We start from the raw sequence: 18917 nt of genomic DNA, 5'->3' as shown, positions 1-18917 counted from the left end.
CCTTTCCATTCAGGACCTGGCCACAGTGATCCATGCAATGGTCACTTCCAGATTGGATTACTGCAATTCGCTCTATGCAAACTTGCCCTAGAATCTGACCCAGAAACTTCAGCTAGTGCAGAATGTGGCGGAGTGCCTGCTTGCTGCAGTGTCTATATTTTATTTATTTATCTTATGGAATTTTTATCCCACCCATCCCACGAAGGCACAGTCAGGGTGGGTTACAACAGAAATAAAATACAATATATACAAGAAACAAAATACAAGAATATAAAAATTCCTCAATATAAAACAGCGTATGTAACAATATAGAACACCAAGGTGGCGATAACTTCTTAGCCTGCTCAATGATATTTAAGATCTAATTCAGTTCAATTCACATCATCCATGAGCAGGTAAAAAGAGAGCTGGGCTAATAATGGTAGGAGGGGCCTATCTATGAAGTGTTTGTATGCAGTATGCAGGTGCTGTACCATCTGCACTGGCTACCAACTGAGAACTGGATCTGGTGGTTCAAGGTTTTGGTTTTGACCTTCAAAGCCCTGAACGACCCGGGTCAGCATATCTGCAAGACTACTTCTTCCCATATACCCCTGGAGAGCTTTTCGCTCTAGGATCAACATCTGCTGGTAATCCCCGACCTGAAAGACATCCACCTAGCCTCAGCCCGGGCCAGGGCATTTTCTCTCCTGGCCTCTATGTGATGGAACAAGCTCCCACTAGAGATCTGGACTGTTGCAGTTCTGCAGGGCCTGTAAGACAGAGTTGTTCCACCAGGCCTTTGACTGAGGTGGTGGGCATTCATCAATATCTGGCCTCCCTGCTGCAATAGTCCTGTTGCAAATGACTTGCTGAATTGTCATCTGTCTATGCCAACTGAGGAATACAATGGGAGAGTAGTTAAAATTGGATGCTGCCATCTGTAGAATTAAAGCCTGTTTTTAGACCGTTATTTTATTCTACGTATTACCGTAATTTTAACTTGTATACTTGTCACCTGCCCTGAGTCCTTGAGGGAAGAACAGGTTATAAATCAAGAATATAAATATAAATAAATACTATTTTTTCCATATATTCATACTAGCTCAGAATTAGTGGCAATTCTCCCTACCCCCTCACATACATCCAGTTCTACATGATATATAGATCATACTCTGCAGGACTACTTTTCAGGTCCTAAGGAACTTTTAAAAATTCATGTTTAAAAAAATCTAAGGTTTACAACACTGTGTGCCCTAGATTAACTTTTTAAAGAAATTCTGATAAAGGAGACAACCAGAGCTTTTTTTGTAACAGGAACTCCTTTGCATATTGGGCCACACATTGCTGATGTAGCTAATCCTCCAAGCTTACAGTACGCCCTGCAATAAGAGCCCTGTAAATTCTTGGAGGATTGTCTACATCATGGGTGTGTGGCCCAATATGCAAAGGAATTCCTGCTACAAAAAAAAGCCCTAGGGCCAACAGCTGTAAATGTTAAACTAATTTTTTCTGTGACAAACAATAAGAGCACTCTTGGTATCAACTAATAATTGGCACCAATGTCTGTCACAACCAGCCAATCTTCCTCCATTCTAGTTCTGGCTAAAACCCAGTAAATTCTTATAATGCTTAGGTGCCATGTGACACTGAATAGCTTCCTATTTCCCCCTTTTGAGAATTTTCTTAGTGAGCTCCCCAAGCAATGGAACCCAGTGCTTTTATGAAAAAGTATTTTCTTGCCTATCTTGCAATATACGTTCTGCAGCCTGCATTATAGGATTGCTACACTGATCATGACAATTGGTTGCACAAAAGGTAAACGTTAGACATTCACAGAATTTTACAGAAGTAACCAGACTCTTTACCTTCTGGCGCTCAATGTCTAACATCCTGTTTTTGATCTGTTGGAATGCAGCAGTAAACGTAAGCATGGACAGTGATTCTATACACAGGCCCATCACTTTAATTTTATTCTCTATGTATGCTGACCAATTTGACACATTGGACTCAGAAAGCATTTGATATATAAAGCTCCCAGGTTCAAAACTATAGTGTAGGCATAGCCAGAATTTGAATGTCATAAGCCATGCACTGGTTTCCATTAAGGACTGGCCAGTTTCTAAGCAGATAACTGCATATGAAACACATTTTGGCATGTTCAGGAATTTGGATTGGGCACATTCAATAGCACAGACTTAAACCGGATTGGAATGTCGTACAGTAGGGTTTACCAAACTTTCTTCCCCCGCGGCCCGGTTATTTTTACACTTCTCCTTTGTGGCCCACTAAAATTTGGGGTTGGAACCAGCAGACTTTGGGGGTGGAGACAGAAAATGATGTACAAACATGCTTAAAACTCTTGCAGTATTTTGTTTCTAAAAGGTAGGAGAATAGTGGGATTTTGCAATGCAATTTTTAAAATAAAACAAAGAAAAAGCACAAGGATCACACAGCAGAAAAATAAAAATATAAAATGCTCTCAGTCTGGGAAAACATGAAATGGCAGGCAGGCAGGAAGGAGAGAGGGGGAAAGAATGACAGAGAGAGACAGGCAGACAGAAAGAAAAGACAGGGGAAAATACTGACTGACAGAAAGAGAGAAAAAGAGAGAGAGAAGGAAGGAAGATAGGGGAAAAGACTGAAAGGGAGGGAGGGAGGGAAGGAGGGAAGGAGGGAGGGAGGGAGGGAGGGAGGGAGGGAGGGAGGGAGGAAGGAAGGAAGGAAGGAAGGAAGGAAGGAAGGAAGGAAGGAAGGAAGGAAGGAAGGAAGGAAGGAAGGAAGGAAGGAAGGAAGGAAGACAGACTGACAAAAAGAGAGGGGGGAGTGGAAAATAAAGTGAACAAGGTTGCCTTCCGGCGCCCTTCTGGACATTGTAATTAACCTGGGATGGGGAAGGGAGGGAGGAGGAGGAGGCGGGAGGGCAAACTAGCCGTTTGCCTTCCCCCCTCCCCCCATGCCATGCCGAGTTTGCCCCCGCCTCCTCCCTCCCTTCCCCACCCCAGGTCTATTACAATGTCTCGAAGGGAGCTGCTCAGAGCTTTGTGAAGGCCTCACCCCCATCACCTGATCGTCAGGGAAAATGGAGCTCACTCAGCCCCGGCAGGCCAGTGGCAGCAGGAACCAACCCCATCCCAAAAGGGCTCCACCACTGCAGCAGGTAGAGCCAAGCCCCATCGCCAGCCCCTCCCTCCCCTGCAGGATCAGAGGGACACCGTGAGGAGGCTTGGGCCGCTTCAGCAAGGCCAGCCTGATTGGAAGTTATTTGAACAGCATGCTGAAGGAAGTGAGGGAGGGGTGAAACTCCTCCTCCTCCAGCCTGCTCTTCAAACAACGTCGAATCAGGTCAGGCCCTGTCGAAGCAGGTAGGGCCTCTGAGCCTCCTCTGATTGCGCAGGTGGGGAGGGGGGTGGAGCATGGCATGGCGCTGGGGAAAGGAAGGGAGGGGATGGGCCCTGGCAGGCGAGCCGAGCCTTGTCATGCTGGGGGTGGTGGTGATGGAGCAGCGTGTTGTGGCGCTGCGAGGGCAGGTGGTGGCAGCAGCAGAGGGGTGGTGTCAGAGAGCAGGGAGTTGTGGACTGGTTGCAAACAGGCCACGGACTGGTACCGGTCCGCAACCCGGGGTTTGGGAACCCCTGCTGTACAGTAATTGTGGGGTCGCTTTGGTCTTAAAAATTCTTATAGCAGCTGGCACAAATTGGTTGCCTCTGTTATAGAAGAAATGTGTTATAGCTGAAGCACTGGTGTTAGCTATCTTTGCTGCATACTTGCAGTGGGTGGACCATGTCACATTATATTGGAAGTAAATGCCTAAATATTTGTAGTATTTGACCTGTTCTATCTCTTTACCATCAATGACCCACTTATAACATCTCCACTTTTTCGAGGATTTGAACTCTGAGATCTGAACTTTGAGATTCCTCTCAGCACAGGGAAGATAGTTAATGCATATTACTGTCATTCACAGTTATACTGCTCTTGCTTTAAATACTGACCATTACTGCTTTTCTTGCTCATATAAACACATGAAGCTGCCCTACAGTGAGTCATACCATTGGTCTGTCCATGTCAGCATCACCTACCATGACTGGCAGTGGCTCTTCAGAGTCTCACAGGGAAGTCCTTTCACATCATCTACTACCTATTCTTTTTTTATCTGGAGACTGAACCTGAGACCTTGTGAACACAAAACAAATAACTATACCGCTAAGCCACAGCTCCTCTCCATTTGGGAGACATTTCCCCACCTGCTTGCCCAAGCTGCTGGTTCATACTGTCCTGTGATAAGACTCCGATGCAGTTCCATCATGTTGATGACCATCTGACAGCATAGAAACCACTTTTTGCATTATCTGCTCACCACAGTACTCCTACTTCCCTCACTAGCTTCCCTCTGCAGTCTGAGTAAAACTGACACTACTTGTCAATTTCAACCATAGTCTGTGGATTTTTTCCTCTTTTGACGATGCACCCACCAGGTGGGCATTTCTTCTGCTGCGATTTTTCCCCTTTTGAAGATGCACCCACCAGGTGGGCATTTCTTCTGCTGTGACACAAAACACATAGGCAGGATGTAAAAAAGCTGCGGGGTATAATAGCAACAGGTTAGGGATGGATTTAATGGTGAGTGTGACCATGGCCAAAAGCTGTTTAAATGGCAAATGTGAAATCATTATAAAAATCCTAGTCTGTGTGCTGAACTACCAGAAGTCATTCTGTAATTATCTATTATTTTGGATTATATTATCTTTACTGGGGTTGTGGCTTTATTCCTTAGGTCCATCTCTGGACCACTCTTCATAGAATTATAGAGTTGGAAGGGATCTCCAGGATCATCTAGTTCAACCCCCTGTACAATACAGGAAACTCACAAACAGCTTATTTACTTCTCCGATGGAATCCAAACCAGAAGGAACTTGACAGCTCCTGTTTGAGATCTACACTTACCGCCCAATTCAGTCTCAATATCTGCTCTGGCAAACGGCATTTCCATCATCAAACTATGTATAGAATCATCAAGATTGCACAACTCCTTTTTTTGTTTCTTCCTTTGCTTTTTCTTCCGCTCCATCCTATGCCATCCATCTGGAATACATTTAGAACAATGAATTAGGTCTTAGATTTCAGGGCTGATGAAATCATCACCTATAAAATGCCGTTCCAGACTCACAGCTCGCCTACAAGGCAATTCTTCAAGCACAACAGCAGAAAGTTGCACAAAGCAATTGTTTGTTCCTCCAGGCTGCAGTTTTACATTGTATTTTTAGCTTTCAATGTATTTCGTTCAACAGCCACTTCACTGTACTTTGGTTTCCCATTTGAAAAACAGGAATAATGCTGACCTCACCATTTGACAGGGGATCTTATTTCTGGAGTTTAGAGTAATGCAGCCTATGCTCTGATTTTCAAAGCTCTGCACAAGTGCAGCCTCCACCCCAATTGCTCTATGCACAAGAAGAACCAACTTAGAAAGCCAAATGGAGATAGGGTTTTTGAATTAATTTGGGAGCCCTCTGAGTAATGTGACTGTAATCAAAAGTAACTTCTTTAAAAATTATGTCAATTATCAGATAATTTCTAAATTGTAACATTCAGAAAATAAATGGACTGCTTGAACCAGGGGTGGCCTAACTGTTGCTCAGGAGTCACATGTGGCTCTTTCACACATATTGTGTCGCTCTAGAAGCCCTCGCCGCCCCATCTGCCAGTTTGGAGAAAGCATTTCTCTCTTTAAATCACTTGGCCAAGCCAAGCCAGCTGGCAGCTTGGAGAATGCATTTAAAGTTAAAATTGCTTTCTTTCCACTTTTCCCTCCCTCCCTGACAATCATGTCTTGCAGCTCTCAAACATCTGACTTTATTCCATGTGGCTCTTACATTAAGCAAGTTTGTCCACCCCTAGCTTGAACATTCCACAGATAAAACCTTACTAGATTAACAAACTGTAAGGTATTCTGAAGTTTTTCAGCAAACTGTAAAAGAAAGTTATTGGTCAAAAAGGAGCAATCCTAAGCAAGTCTACCAAGTCCCATGTTATTCAGTAGGGCTTACTTTCAGAAAAGTACCCTGAGAATCACAGCTGAAATAACGGCAGCTATATTTTTAGCATATTTGCCAGAATTGTTTGGTTCAGAAAGTCTATACCAGTACAGTTGTGAAGAATTTCCTTTTTACATTGAAAAATTTAAAGAATTTTTAAATGGCAGTTCTTTTAAGATCATTAAAGAAAACTAATTAGCTTTTAAAAACTAATCCTGAAAATTGGCAGTTTCTGAAGTATTTGCTTCTATTGCATTTCTCAAGGCTTCATCTATCAGTGACCTGGCACAAATTGGTATTTAGCTTTTTTAGTAAGTATTTTTAAAAATCAGATTTATTTCCCACTTTCAAGTTTTGTATTCATAGCAGGAAATCCAGGCAACAAGAGAATAAAAGGATCAGCACTGCTAATTATCTGTAGAATTAATTTTACTTCAGCTTTATGGATTAATTTGAGAACTAATTACACATCAGAGTTATCTGTCATGTTACACCTAAAATGAATTGTGCAGTTTGGGGGGGGGGGGGGGTTAAAGGAAAGGGGGAAAAAAATACCCTTCAGTACTTTCAAAAGCATATTATTGTTAACATAAGCCACCAACTAAATCTCATGGGGAAAAGCTCAAGCCAATTACATTTGTGTACCTGAAGAAGGCTCATACCAAACTTTCAGCATATAAGAAAATATCTCATTACTACTAAATGACAGATTTTAAGATTTCCACTGGCAAGTAAAGGTATTCCAAATCTAACCCAAGGGGGTAGGGGAATTTGACAACATATATGCAAAGAAACCACTGACAATAAATGCAGTGCAAAAAAACACTTGTTTCAGATTGTAAGTACTTCTATAATATTTCTTAGATACCTCAGCTCTAGTGTTAAGGGAGATAAGTAAGTCACCTGATTAAGTGCAAACTGGCAAAGGAACAACAAGGTACTTGTCATTTGATCCTGGAGACTGTGCAGAAACTATTACAGTTAAGTGATTGAAAAGAAATGTGGGATTTATGTTATTATCACTGAGCATTACATTAACGCTAGTTTCCCTGATCCTGCCCTTCATGAGACAGTGGGAGAACTGCATCTGCAGGACCACCACACCACACATACAAGTCTCATGGGATCCTTTAGCAAACAGCGGGGAGGAAAAAAACCCAGATCTAGCTGTCTGCCCTTGTTGTTAGAAAACCTGCACAGATTTCTGCTTATGGCACTTGTACATGCTGAAACAATCCTAACTAATCTGGATCCAGTCACAGACCATCCATATCTGAATATCCACAGAATGGGAACAGCATCAGGCATAATGTTCCACGCATGCAAAATAGCTGTGCAAAACCCTCTCCCATTTCTTGCACGTAAGAGAATCACTTAACACCTAATTCTTTCAAAATGCACACATAAAAATGTAAAGTTCAAATGCAAACAAATTTTCAAACACACATGTCGCATAGGTACACTTGCTGAAGAGTGTCACAGCTCTCTACGCAGGCCCATCGGTAGACCTAGTCATCTTCTCCTTACACCTTGCTGGCGCATCATCAATTTTAGGGGCCATTAACTTTATTACCACCTGCGTGAATATAAAACCCCCATCACTCTCGCAATACAACACCCCACTATTTGTATGATCCGTATTAATCACTGCAGTACTACTACTTCTAGCCCTGCCAGTACTTGCAGCCGGAATCACAATACTCTTAACAGACCGGAATCTGAATACCACCTTCTTCGATCCTGCAGGAGGAGGAGATCCAGTACTATATCAGCATCTATTTTGATTCTTTGGCCACCCAGAAGTGTATATTCTCATTCTTCCCGGCTTCGGCATAGTATCACACATTATTACTTACTATGCAGGGAAAAAAGAGCCCTTTGGCTATATAGGAATAGTCTGAGCCATGGTTTCAATCGGCTTCTTAGGTTTTATTGTTTGAGCACACCACATATTCACTGTGAGCATACCCTCACTGTCAAACCCAAGCTGGTTCAGCATAATGTGTGAAATTGCTGGGCACTAGGAACAAAAGGCAATTGTTGAGTGACCACCCTGTGATTTATATCCAGGGTGTATCTCAGGATTATTTTTTTAAAAACTATTTATAAACTGATGACAAAATAGCCCTGTTCCCTGATGGAAATAAAGTAAATACCCTGCTTGTGCCACAAAATAAACATAACACATTAATTCATCAACATCCAAAGAACCAGGCAAATAGTGAACATAATGGTTTGCAGTAACAAGTGAAGCAGGGATTATCTCAAGGGAAATTATCCAGCAGATGAGATAAACAAGTGAGTCATAGTGTTGGGCTTGGCTGCAGGTTACCAAATCCATGTGCAATGTTTCGTAGATCAGAAAAAAGCGACTTCAGTATGTAATTTGTTTTATTCACTGGCCTATAATTTGAAGCCATTCAAATTCATTCCATTATGGTTTTGGTACATTAATGGTTTAACTCTAAGCACTATTCCTAGCAGAAAGCCACAAGGAATTAAAGAAAAATTATTTCTGCACACAATGCATAGAATTAATTTCTACTTCTAAAAATTGCTTCCTAGTTATTTACCCTTTCCTTTAGAATTAGATTAGGTCAGAGAATTAGATTCCCTTCTAGAAAAGCATTGGGTCGAAATAGAGGGCCCAAAAGAAAATTTAACTATGGGAGTTTATCGTCCACCAAATCAAAAGATAGAGGATGATCACCACAGAAAAGAACAACAACATTTCATTGGATTAAAAAACAAAAATGTAATAAGAAAATGTCGGATAGATGTTGGAAATGTAAAAAACATGAAGGTTCTTTTTTTCACATGTGGTGGACTTGTGAAAAAGCGAAAGAATTCTGGATGATGATACAACAAGAAATCTCCAAAATTTGGGGTTATGACTTTAAAAAAACTGCAGAGACTTTCTTGCTTGGATTACAATTAGAAAAATTTCCAAAGGAAGACAGGACATTAATTTGGTACTTGCTCTCAGCTGCTGGGACATTGTATGCGCAGCTGTGGAAACAAGAAAAAATACCAGAGAAATGGGACTGTATTATGAAAGTTTTATCGTGGAGTGAGATGGACAAATTAACTAGAACTCTGACTATGATCTAGATATATTCAATAAGGAGTGGAAGAAATTTAAAGGATATATGGAGAAAGAGTGGAATGTAAAAAGACATTGGACAATTTTTTAGTACTGATGAGGGGAAAAAAATATATTGAACTTTGATTAGTTAGTGGTACCTTTAGAATTGAACTTAAATATATAACTTTGGGGAAGTCAAACATGGGAGGGAGGGGGGACTGAAATATCATATGGGTTAGTACAGAAAATTTATAATTAAGTTTTGTAACCATATGTTATCAATAAATTGTTAAAACACAAAAGATAGAGGATGATTATAATATGATGGAAGGATTAAAGATAGTGGCTAAACGTAAAAACTGTGTTGTAATAGGTGATTTTAACTACCTGCAGATTGATTGGGTCAATATGTGTTCAGGTCAAGAGAAAGAGATTGAGTTTCTAGATGCTCTCAATGACTGTGCTATGCAGCAGATGGTCACAGAACCTACCAGGGGTCGGGCGATCCTGGATTTGGTCCTAAGTAATGCACAAAACTTGGTGAGAGATGTAAAAGTGATCACACCGCTTGGGAGCAGTGACCATAATGTTATTCATTTCACCATTTGTATAAATAGGGAGTTGCCCCAAAAGACCAACACAACCATGTTTAACTTTAAAAGGGGTAAATTCTCTGAGATGAGGAGGCATGTGAAGAGGAAACTGAAAGGAAAGGTAAATACAGTCAAAACCCTTGGGGAAGCTTGGAGGCTATTTAAAACTACAGTCCTAGAAGCTTAGATAAAATATATACTATAAGTTAGGAAAGGCAAAAACAGGTATAAGAAAAGGCCTGCATGGTTAACAAACAAAGTAATGGAAGCTGTAAAAGGTAAGAAGGACTCCTTTATGCGGTGGAAAGCTAGTCCAAGTGAGATTAATAAAAGGGAACACAGGCTGTGGCAAATCAAATGCAAGACTGTGATCAGGCAGGCAAAAAGGGACTATGAGGAGCATATTGCAAAGAACATAAAGACCAACAATAAACATTTCTTCAAATATATTAGAAGCAGAAAACCAGCCAGGGAGGCAGTGGGGCTATTGGATGACCAAGGGGTCAAAGGATTACTGAAGGAGGATAGGGAAATGGCTGAGAAGCTGAATGTATTTTTTGCCTCCGTCTTCACTGTGGAAGATGAGAAGTGTCTGCCTGCTCCAGAACCACTAATTTTGGAAGGGGTGTTGAAAGACCTGAGTCAGATTGAGGTGACAAGAGAGGAGGTCCTACAACTGATTGACGAATTAAAAACTAATAAGTTACCAGGTCCGGATGGCATATATCCAAGGGTTCTGAAAGAATTCAAAGGTGAACTTCTGGATCTCCTGACAAAAATATGTAATCTTTCATTGAAATCTGCCTCCGTTCCTGAAGGTAATACTGGAAGGTATTTTTCTATCCCGCCCTCTCCGCAAGTGGACTCAGGGCGGCTAACAACATACGTTTTTACAATTTAACCAATAAAAACTACAATTTAAAAATATTTAAAACACTTAAACATTAAAACATTCCATTGCATTTTTGGTGCTGTATCACTATGATATAATTTAACGTAAATGTAAATGTAAATGGTGATCATGGTACTCTGTAATGGTGTAGAGTGGCAGTTCTCTCCCAAATTAGGTTAGATCTCAAAGGCCTGTCGAAGGTAGCAAATGTCACCCCCATCTTTAAAAAGGGTTCCAGAGGAGATCCGGGAAACTACAGGCCAGTTAGTCTGACTTCAATACCGGGAAAGTTGGTAGAAACCATTATCAAGGACAGAATGAGTAGACACATTGATGAACACGAGTTATTGGGAAAGACTCAGCATGGGTTCTGTAAGGGAAGATCTTGCCTCACTAACCTGTTACAGTTTTTTGAGGGGGTGAACAAACATGTGGACCAAGGGGACCCAATAGATGTTGTTTACCTTGACTTCCAGAAAGCTTTTGATTAAGTTCCTCATCAAAGGCTCTTTAGAAAGCTTGAGAGTCATGGAGTAAAAGGACAGGTCCTCTTGTGGATCAAAAACTGGCTAATTAATAGGAAGCAGAGAGTGAGTATAAATGGGCAGTCTTTGCAGTGGAGGACGGTAAGCAGTGGGGTGCCGCAGGGCTCAGTACTGGGTCCCATGCTCTTTAACTTGTTCATTAATGATTTGGAGTTGGGAGTAAGCAGTGAAGTGGCCAAGTCGGCAGATGACACTAAATTGTTCAGGGTGGTGAGAATCAGAGGGGATTGTAAGGCACTCCAAAGGGATCTGTTGAGGCTGGGTGAGTGGGCGTCAACGTGGCAGATGAGGTTCAATGGCCAAGTGCAAAGTAATGCACATTGGGGCCAAGAATCCCAGCTACAAATACAAGTTGACGGGCTATAAACTGGCAGAGACTGACCAAGAGAGAGATCTTGGGGTTGTGGTAGATAACTCACTGAAAATATCAAGACAGTGTGCGACTGCAATAAAAAAGGCCAACGCCATGCTGGGAGTTATTAGGAAGGAAATTGAAAACAAATCAGCCAGTATCATAATGCCCCTATATAAATCAATGGTGCGGTCTCATTTGGAATACTGTGTACAATTCTGGTCACCGCATCTCAAAAAGGATATTATAGCACTGGAAAAAGTACAGAAAAGGGCAACTAGAATGATTAAAGGGTTGGAACACTTTCCTTATGAAGAAAGGTTAAAACACTTGGGGTTCTTTAGCTTGGAGAAACATCGACTGCAGGATGACATGATAGAGGTTTACAAGATTATGCATGGGATGGAGAAAGTAGAGAAAGAAGTACTTTTCTCCATTTCTCACAATGCAAAAAGTCATGGGCATTCAATGAAATTGCTGAGCAGACAGGTTAAAACGGATAAAAGGAAGTACTTCTTCACCCAAAGGGTGATTAACATGTGGAATTAACTGCCACAGGAGGTGGTGGCGGCTGCAAGCATAGCCAGCTTTAAGAAGGGATTGGATAAAAATATGGAGCAGAAGTCCATCAGTGGCTATTAACCGAAGTATGTATGTGTGTGTGTGTGTATACACACACACATATATTGGCCACTGTGTGACACAAAGTGTTGGACTGGATGGGCCATTGGCCTGATCCAACATGGCTTCTCTTATGTTCTTACCCTTCTCACAATTAAGGGTATGTTTTGAGTTGGACTGTGTGGAAACTAGGGTATACTTTGTGTTATATGCAGTGACTCTGAATTAATGACCTCCAAAAAATCCTATTGTTAACAGCCTTTCTTGGGTCTCGCTGAGGGTCTTGGTTTACTTGACTGAGTCAATTCATCTCATGTTGGGTCTTCCTCTTTTTCTGCTGCCTTCTACTATTATTGTCTTTTCTGGTGACTCTTGTCTTTTCATAATGTGATCAAAATAGTAGCCTCAGTTTGATCTTTTTTAACTTCTAAGAAGAGTTCAGGCTTGATCTGATTTAGAGTCCACTGATTTGTCTTTTTGGCAGTCCATGGTATCTATAAAACTCTCCTCCAACACCACGTTTCAAAGGAACCAACTTTCTTCCCACCATCTTTCATCACTATCCAACTTTCACACCTGTACATCGTAATGGGCAGGGCTTTTTTGAGCACGAACGCAGTTCCAATTGGCTTGGTGGCAGGGGGTGTGGCCTAATATGCAAATGAGTTCCTGCTGGGCTTTTCCCACAAAAAAAGCCCCTTGTGAAACAATGGTGATGTCAGGGGATGTGGTTTAATATGCAAATGAGTTCCTGTTGGTCTTTTACTACCAAAAAGCTCTGATAATGGGGAATACTACATTATCTTGTCCTTGATCACCAACACCACTTCCTTACACTTAAGGATCTTTTCTAGCTCCTTCGTGGCTGTCTTTCCCGGCCTCAACTGCCTTCTCATTTCTTGGATGCAGTCTCCCTTTTGGTTAATAATGGAGACAAAGAATAGAAAATCTATACTTTAAGGTTATGTTTTTACCACCATTAGTACTATTTAACATCAACAAAATAAAAGCAATTAATCATAGACAATATTTATATATGTTTATACAATTCTAGATATCAAACATCAAACAGTGGAAACATGATTTATTTCTAAATACACTTGAGCCAAACGCAGAAATGTGTATTGGCTTTGCCAGCAAGCTCAGCTTTCAGGTAATATTGTGTAGTATTTCCAAAGGAAACTGCTAGAAAGAACCAGAGCAGCTGACTCCATGACTACAATTACACTAGCCTCACAAACTTTAGTAGTGTAGCTTTGTACACTACCCCACTAGGACTCTACTTAGTAGTAACTTCAGCAGTAGAGTTCTGCTGTTCTGTACTGTCTGCATTGCAAGTATAGTGGGGAGTAAATCAGTTCTGCTCATTTTGGTGTAGCCATATATACCAACATGACATACATCACTGCTCAATTAGGTTCCAGATGGACAAAAGGAAATACTTATTTCCACAGATTGTGATTAAAATGTGAAATTTGCTGCCAGAAAAATACAACTTTAAAAAGAGGATTAGTTTGGTCCATGAAGAATAGGTCTCAGTGGCTACTAGCCATGGTGACTGAGGGAAGCATCCACATTCAGGGGCAGTCAACCTCTGAATCTCAGTTCCAGGAGGCAACATCAGGGGAAGGCCCTGTTGTTGGCCCTCCAGGGGAACTGGTTGGTCAGCCACTGTGTGAGACAGGATGCTAGACTAAATGGACCACTGGTCTGATCCTGCAGGGGTTTTCTTATGTTCTCAACTACTGCAGTTTGAGATGGCAGATGCAAATATAACCCACATTTGCAGCCTACTTTTCTAAATTAAATAGCTTTAAAATATTTTGTTACTGAGGCAGTTGTTGGCAGTTTCTGAACAGCAGGCAACTATAACAGCCAGCTAAATAGAAACAGCATTGTCTGAAGAGCCTTAATGTGAAGAAAAGGAAAATTCAACTCCCACAAATAATTCATGGACAAAAGCTCATCTCAGAAAGAACAAAGGTTGAAAGCATTTTCTCCAGGGAGAGGGGGGAGCTATTTCACCAAAGGAAGGAAAAGTCAGTAACTCATAGTTTGAGCCACTGTGGTATGATGGCCAGAGTGATGGAGAAAAAAAACCACAGAATTAACTGGAAAAGATTGCCTTATCCTAGCATACTTCACAGGGTTGTATGATGATACAATGGGAGAACTATCATTTTGAGTATACTGGAAAAAGGACACCCAAATGTGAAAAATTATTATTTATGTAAAATTAAACTACCAGAAATTAGGTTACCTGAACACTGAAGTGCCATTTTAAATGTAGAGTAGAATACAGCAGCCTGGAAGGGCCTTTACTAATTTTTCCATGCCAATTACGTATATATAACTGAAGGGTAATGGTTTTCTTTCTTACCAAAGGTCATTGTAGCATGAACTGAATTCAGCACATTTTGTCAATCCATGTTTAGTACAGCTTCTCATCTCAACCATTGTTCCACAGCACTTCTGCCTGGAATAATGCGTTAAGGGATGGAACATATATGTTTTTAATATATCATAATAAATAAAAATAAATTTAATACTCCTTTTTCTATTCTATAAGAATGTGTAAGGTGGCAAAAACAGATTGTAAATCCAGTGGACGGCACTATGTCATGTCTGAGTTCTGCACTTCATCTACCAAATCACTCATGCCAAACAATGTGAAACATTATCAAAGATTTCAGGTTTTCACGGCTGGTAACATCATTAGGGTTTGTAGAATCTTTTGGGCTCAAGTGCCGTGTTCTACTGGAGAAAGTTTTCCTTCCAGATGTTTCGTTCTCAGTTGCAGAGAACATCCTCAGTGGCGTTGCAGCCGGAGCAGGCGCTCTGACCTTCTTGGCTGCTGTGCATTGAGTGGGGCCAGGGCTGCTGGAGAGCTGCTATTTCTAGGCTGGAGGGGGTGTGATGAAAGGGCAATTGGTTTGTGGATGTGCCCATTGTTTGGTGGGGCTTCCTGGAAGGGTAGTGATAAGGAAACTGGCTGTTGAATGTGACCATTGTTCTGTGTTAATTGCTGGGAGGGTTGGAAGGGGTGTGAAGATAAGGAAGATGGTTGTTGACTGTGCTGATTGTTCTGTGGAATTTGCTGGTTGTTCTGAGACTTTCTGCAATTTATAGTCTGTAGGGTGTTTTGCAGAGCTGGGTACCAAGATTGGTGGATGACAATGCCTTCTTCCTTTCTGTTAAAATTGTGCTGGTGTTTGTAAATCTCAATAGCTTCTCTGTTCAGGCGAGTATGATAATGTGAGACCGTAGAAAGGACTTCAGTTCTTTCAAAGTGGATGACGTGGTCTCCTTCTTGAAGTGCATGTTCAGCTACAGCTGATTTTTCTGGCTGAAACAAGCGACAGTGTCTCGTGTGTTCGGTGAGACAGGTGTTGATACTGCGTTGGGTAGTGCCAATGTAGACTGCACCACAGGAGCAGGGTATTTTGTAGACTCCAGGGGTTGAAAGTGAATCTCTCATATCTTTGGCCGAGTGCAGCATGTGGCGGATCTGTTGTGTGGACTTGAAGACTGTGTCAACATTGTGGTGTTTGAGAATTTTGCCAATGCGGTCGGTGACAGATTTTATGTAGGGCAGGAAGGCTGTACCCACATTTGTGTGTGGCTCGGGATTTGGTGTGGATGGTCTCTTGAGATGGAGGGCTCTTCTAATTTCTTGTTGGGAGTCTACAAAATACCCTGCCCTTTCATCACACCCCCTCCAGCCTAGAAATAGCAGCTCTCCAGCAGCCCTGGCCCCACTCAATGCACAGCAGCCAAGAAGGTCAAAGCGCCTGCTCCGGCTGCACCGCCACTGAGGATGTTCTCCGCAGCTGAGAACGAAACATCTGGAAGCAAAACTTTCTCCAGTAGAACACAGCAATTGAGCCCAAAAGATTCTACAAACCCTAATGTGAAACATTGCTAAGAATATAAGAAGTCCCAGTGGTGCATCATCCTGTGTCATACAGTGGCCAACCAGTTGCCAAGGAGGGTCAACAAACAGGAGATAGAGGCAAGGCCTTCTGCTGCTAGTGCTGGTATTCAGAAGTTTACTACCTATGGAAGTAGAGCTTTAGCCACCATGACACTTAGCCACTGATGGACCCATCCTCCACATTATCTGTCTAATCTCCCTTTAAAGTCACCTGTGCTTTCACTACATCCACTAACAGCAATTTCCACAACTTAATTACTTGCTGACTTAAGTACTTCCTTTTGTTTGTCCTGAATCTCCTGCCCAACAACTACAATTAGTGCTAGGTTGTACAACTCGCTGTTTTCCATATCAAAGTGATCTGTTTATATCCAGTATAATATAGAAAATGTGTGTGTGTGTGTGTAGAAAAGACAGATGTATTCTATCTGTCTAGTACTGCTCTTACAGCTATCATCTTGAGCACGGTAAAAACCTTACTTAATATAAATCTAAGTGCATTATTTTTTAACATGCATGCACGTTTTACCAAGAATGGCAAGACCCACTGTACTGTAGTGGCTAGTACCAGACTAGAAAGAGTCAGTTTCCAGTCTTACCAAGGGATTATCTACACATTGTGTTTTCACAGATTGTGTTGGGTTCCCCATTCTGATACTCATACCTTTGCTGCAATTCAAGGGGTCAGCACACGAAGACAAAGGGCTTTGCCCTTTATCTTCCTGATCTAATATGGCCTGGGGAAGCACTGCTGCCCTTAGCAGTACACATGCAACTCCCAATGTGGCAATCAGACACCCAGTGCCTACTTCCGGTAGAGAAAAATGGCATGAAGGAATTAAAATCCTTTCTCCTAAAATGCCATGGCCCCACTCCAAATCAGACTCCTGTGCTATTGAGAACTGAGTTACTTGCCACACTTAATTCGGTAGTCCTCAAGGTTCCACATGACATTTTGCTATTGCACCTCACTGCGTTGTTGAGAATAAAATGGAGAAACAAGGTTTGTTATCTTCAGCTCCTAGAAATAAATGGGATAAATGCAGGCCTTGAATTCAGCAGGAGCTCACAGGAGCACAGCTCCTGAACCTTTCTGAGGGTTCCCCCTCCTCCTCCCCACCTACCTTGTCCAATGAATAGTAAGTGCAGCTGCATAACAATCCCTGGATTAGAAGAGCAGGCAGCCAGCCAGCTTTGCCACACCCCCAGCAGCCTTCATTAACTCTTGGAGAAACCCATGCCAGCCTTTTTTATGTGATTTTGATGGCGGATGGCTTCCTGACCTTTTGACTGTGGTGGTGGGGGGGAGGGGAGGACAAGGAGAGCCCCAGGTGAGTGAGGCCTGCTTGGGCTGGCTGGATCTCCAGGGCTCTCCTTTTTTGTGTCGGGTTGTTTTTGGCTGGGGGGGGGGGGGTGGCATACGCCAATGAGTTATCCTAATGAGCTCTACCACCTATTTTTCTACAAAACGACCCCTGGCTAAATGCATTACATAACCAGAAACAGTTTAGCTATGGAACGTTATGCATGGCGGCAGGAACCACCGCTAAAACAGGCGAGAGAGAAATGTTTATCCTCAAGGAAAATTTGTATCCCACCCAATCACTTCTTAGAATTAAGTTCCAACACAGCTGGACCAAAATTGAAGCTTTCACCCCCTCCCCTCGTGGCTACTGGACGCTCCTCCCCATTTCCGGCGCGAGAGACAATGATGACGGTCAGAGTTTTTGCCTTCTGCTCACCGGTCTGTTGCTGTAACTGGCTGGTCTCGGAAGAAAGTCCTCCGCTTCCTCCAGGTTCTTGCCCGGCTGCCGCCGCCTTCTCTCCCAACCGCTGGGAGTCCATCGCGGGGTTAGCGGACTCTTGCACTGCCATGGTGGCCCTTACGCCGCCCAGTCCGCACGCCGCCAAGGAGCGAAGGGCGATCCTGCGAGTAGGCGCCGCAGCTGTGCCGGAGAGGAAGCGGAGAGTTCGGAACAACCGGAGTACCATGGCCCAGCGACCTCTGTATCCAAGACAGAAGTCGGAGGCTACGGGGAGGCAGAGGGGTCAAAGAAAACTGACGAACACTCGACAGAAAGATAACGCACGCTCTGAGAAAGCAGAGTGGGAAAACTACGAGTCCCAGCATGCCACGCAGCGAAGGCCGCTCGTGATAAGCGCTGGGGTGGGAGACTTCGATTCCTGGGCTGCGGTTTTACTCGGAGAGCCATAGATTTGGTCATAAATCCAGTTCAACAGGACTGGAGAATCGGCGCCCGCAGTTTGTAGGCAACGCTGGCTACAGGAGACCAGATGCATTCGTTTTGTTAACCCGTTAACGCCCACAATGTGAGACTGCTCGCTTTTTGCATCTGCAGGTCTGATTGGCGTGGGCTTCTCTGGGAAAACAAGCAGAGGCACAATTATCCTGCCTAAAAACACTGACCCCCTCCTTCCCTTTGGCGTCGCGATGGAGAGCCAAGCTGACAGTTTTCTCCGCATAAATGTCTAAGGATTCCCTCTTCAGCTGTTGGGTTTAAATTTATTATATTATATCCCATATTTCTTCCATAATTCACCCAAATGTACCTGGGTGGTTTCCAACCTTATTTGGAACCTACTAAAAGCACCGTACAAGTCACCACAGCTGTTGCGTTTGTAGCAGCAAACACCAAGTGTGAAGAACAGACATGTCCCTAGAGACTCCTAGATGGCTTCAGGGAGTTCTAGTCCAGGCAGCAAACCTGTGTCTGAGTTGTACCACTTCACACAGGTGCAACTACAGTTCCATTCCCAAAAGAGAATCCATGTGTGTAGACTAAGTAGAACCTTTGCGCTTGGCCCCTAGTTTTCCGTCTGGGTGGAATATCTTGTATGGCTGAGCATTAGCTGAAGA

At 42.6% G+C, this 18917-nt stretch overlaps 1 protein-coding gene across 3 annotated transcripts in view; it reads right to left on the bottom strand.

Annotated features, from left to right (window-relative positions):
• AKAP7 (A-kinase anchoring protein 7) overlaps nucleotides 1-18646 on the bottom strand; it is a 142413-nt gene extending 123767 nt beyond the window's left edge. For 2 of the 3 annotated variants that reach the window (XM_060239409.1, XM_060239417.1), the window contains exons 1-2: nucleotides 17782-18646; nucleotides 4927-5064 (exon numbers count right to left, since the gene is read on the bottom strand). In XM_060239409.1, coding sequence (XP_060095392.1) covers nucleotides 4927-5064; nucleotides 17782-18031 — 388 coding nt within the window. In that variant the 5' untranslated portion in view covers nucleotides 18032-18646. The remainder of the gene's footprint in view (nucleotides 1-4926; nucleotides 5065-17781) is intronic. The other variant, XM_060239427.1, reaches the window with a different exon arrangement.
• Nucleotides 18647-18917: the final 271 nt, after the last annotated feature.

The sequence above is a fragment of the Heteronotia binoei genome, chromosome 1 (genome assembly GCF_032191835.1).
Source record: "Heteronotia binoei isolate CCM8104 ecotype False Entrance Well chromosome 1, APGP_CSIRO_Hbin_v1, whole genome shotgun sequence".
NCBI classification, from domain to species: domain Eukaryota; kingdom Metazoa; phylum Chordata; class Lepidosauria; order Squamata; family Gekkonidae; genus Heteronotia; species Heteronotia binoei.
Note: the sequence above shows the minus strand (reverse complement) of the source record. Positions and strands in the feature narration are given on the sequence as shown.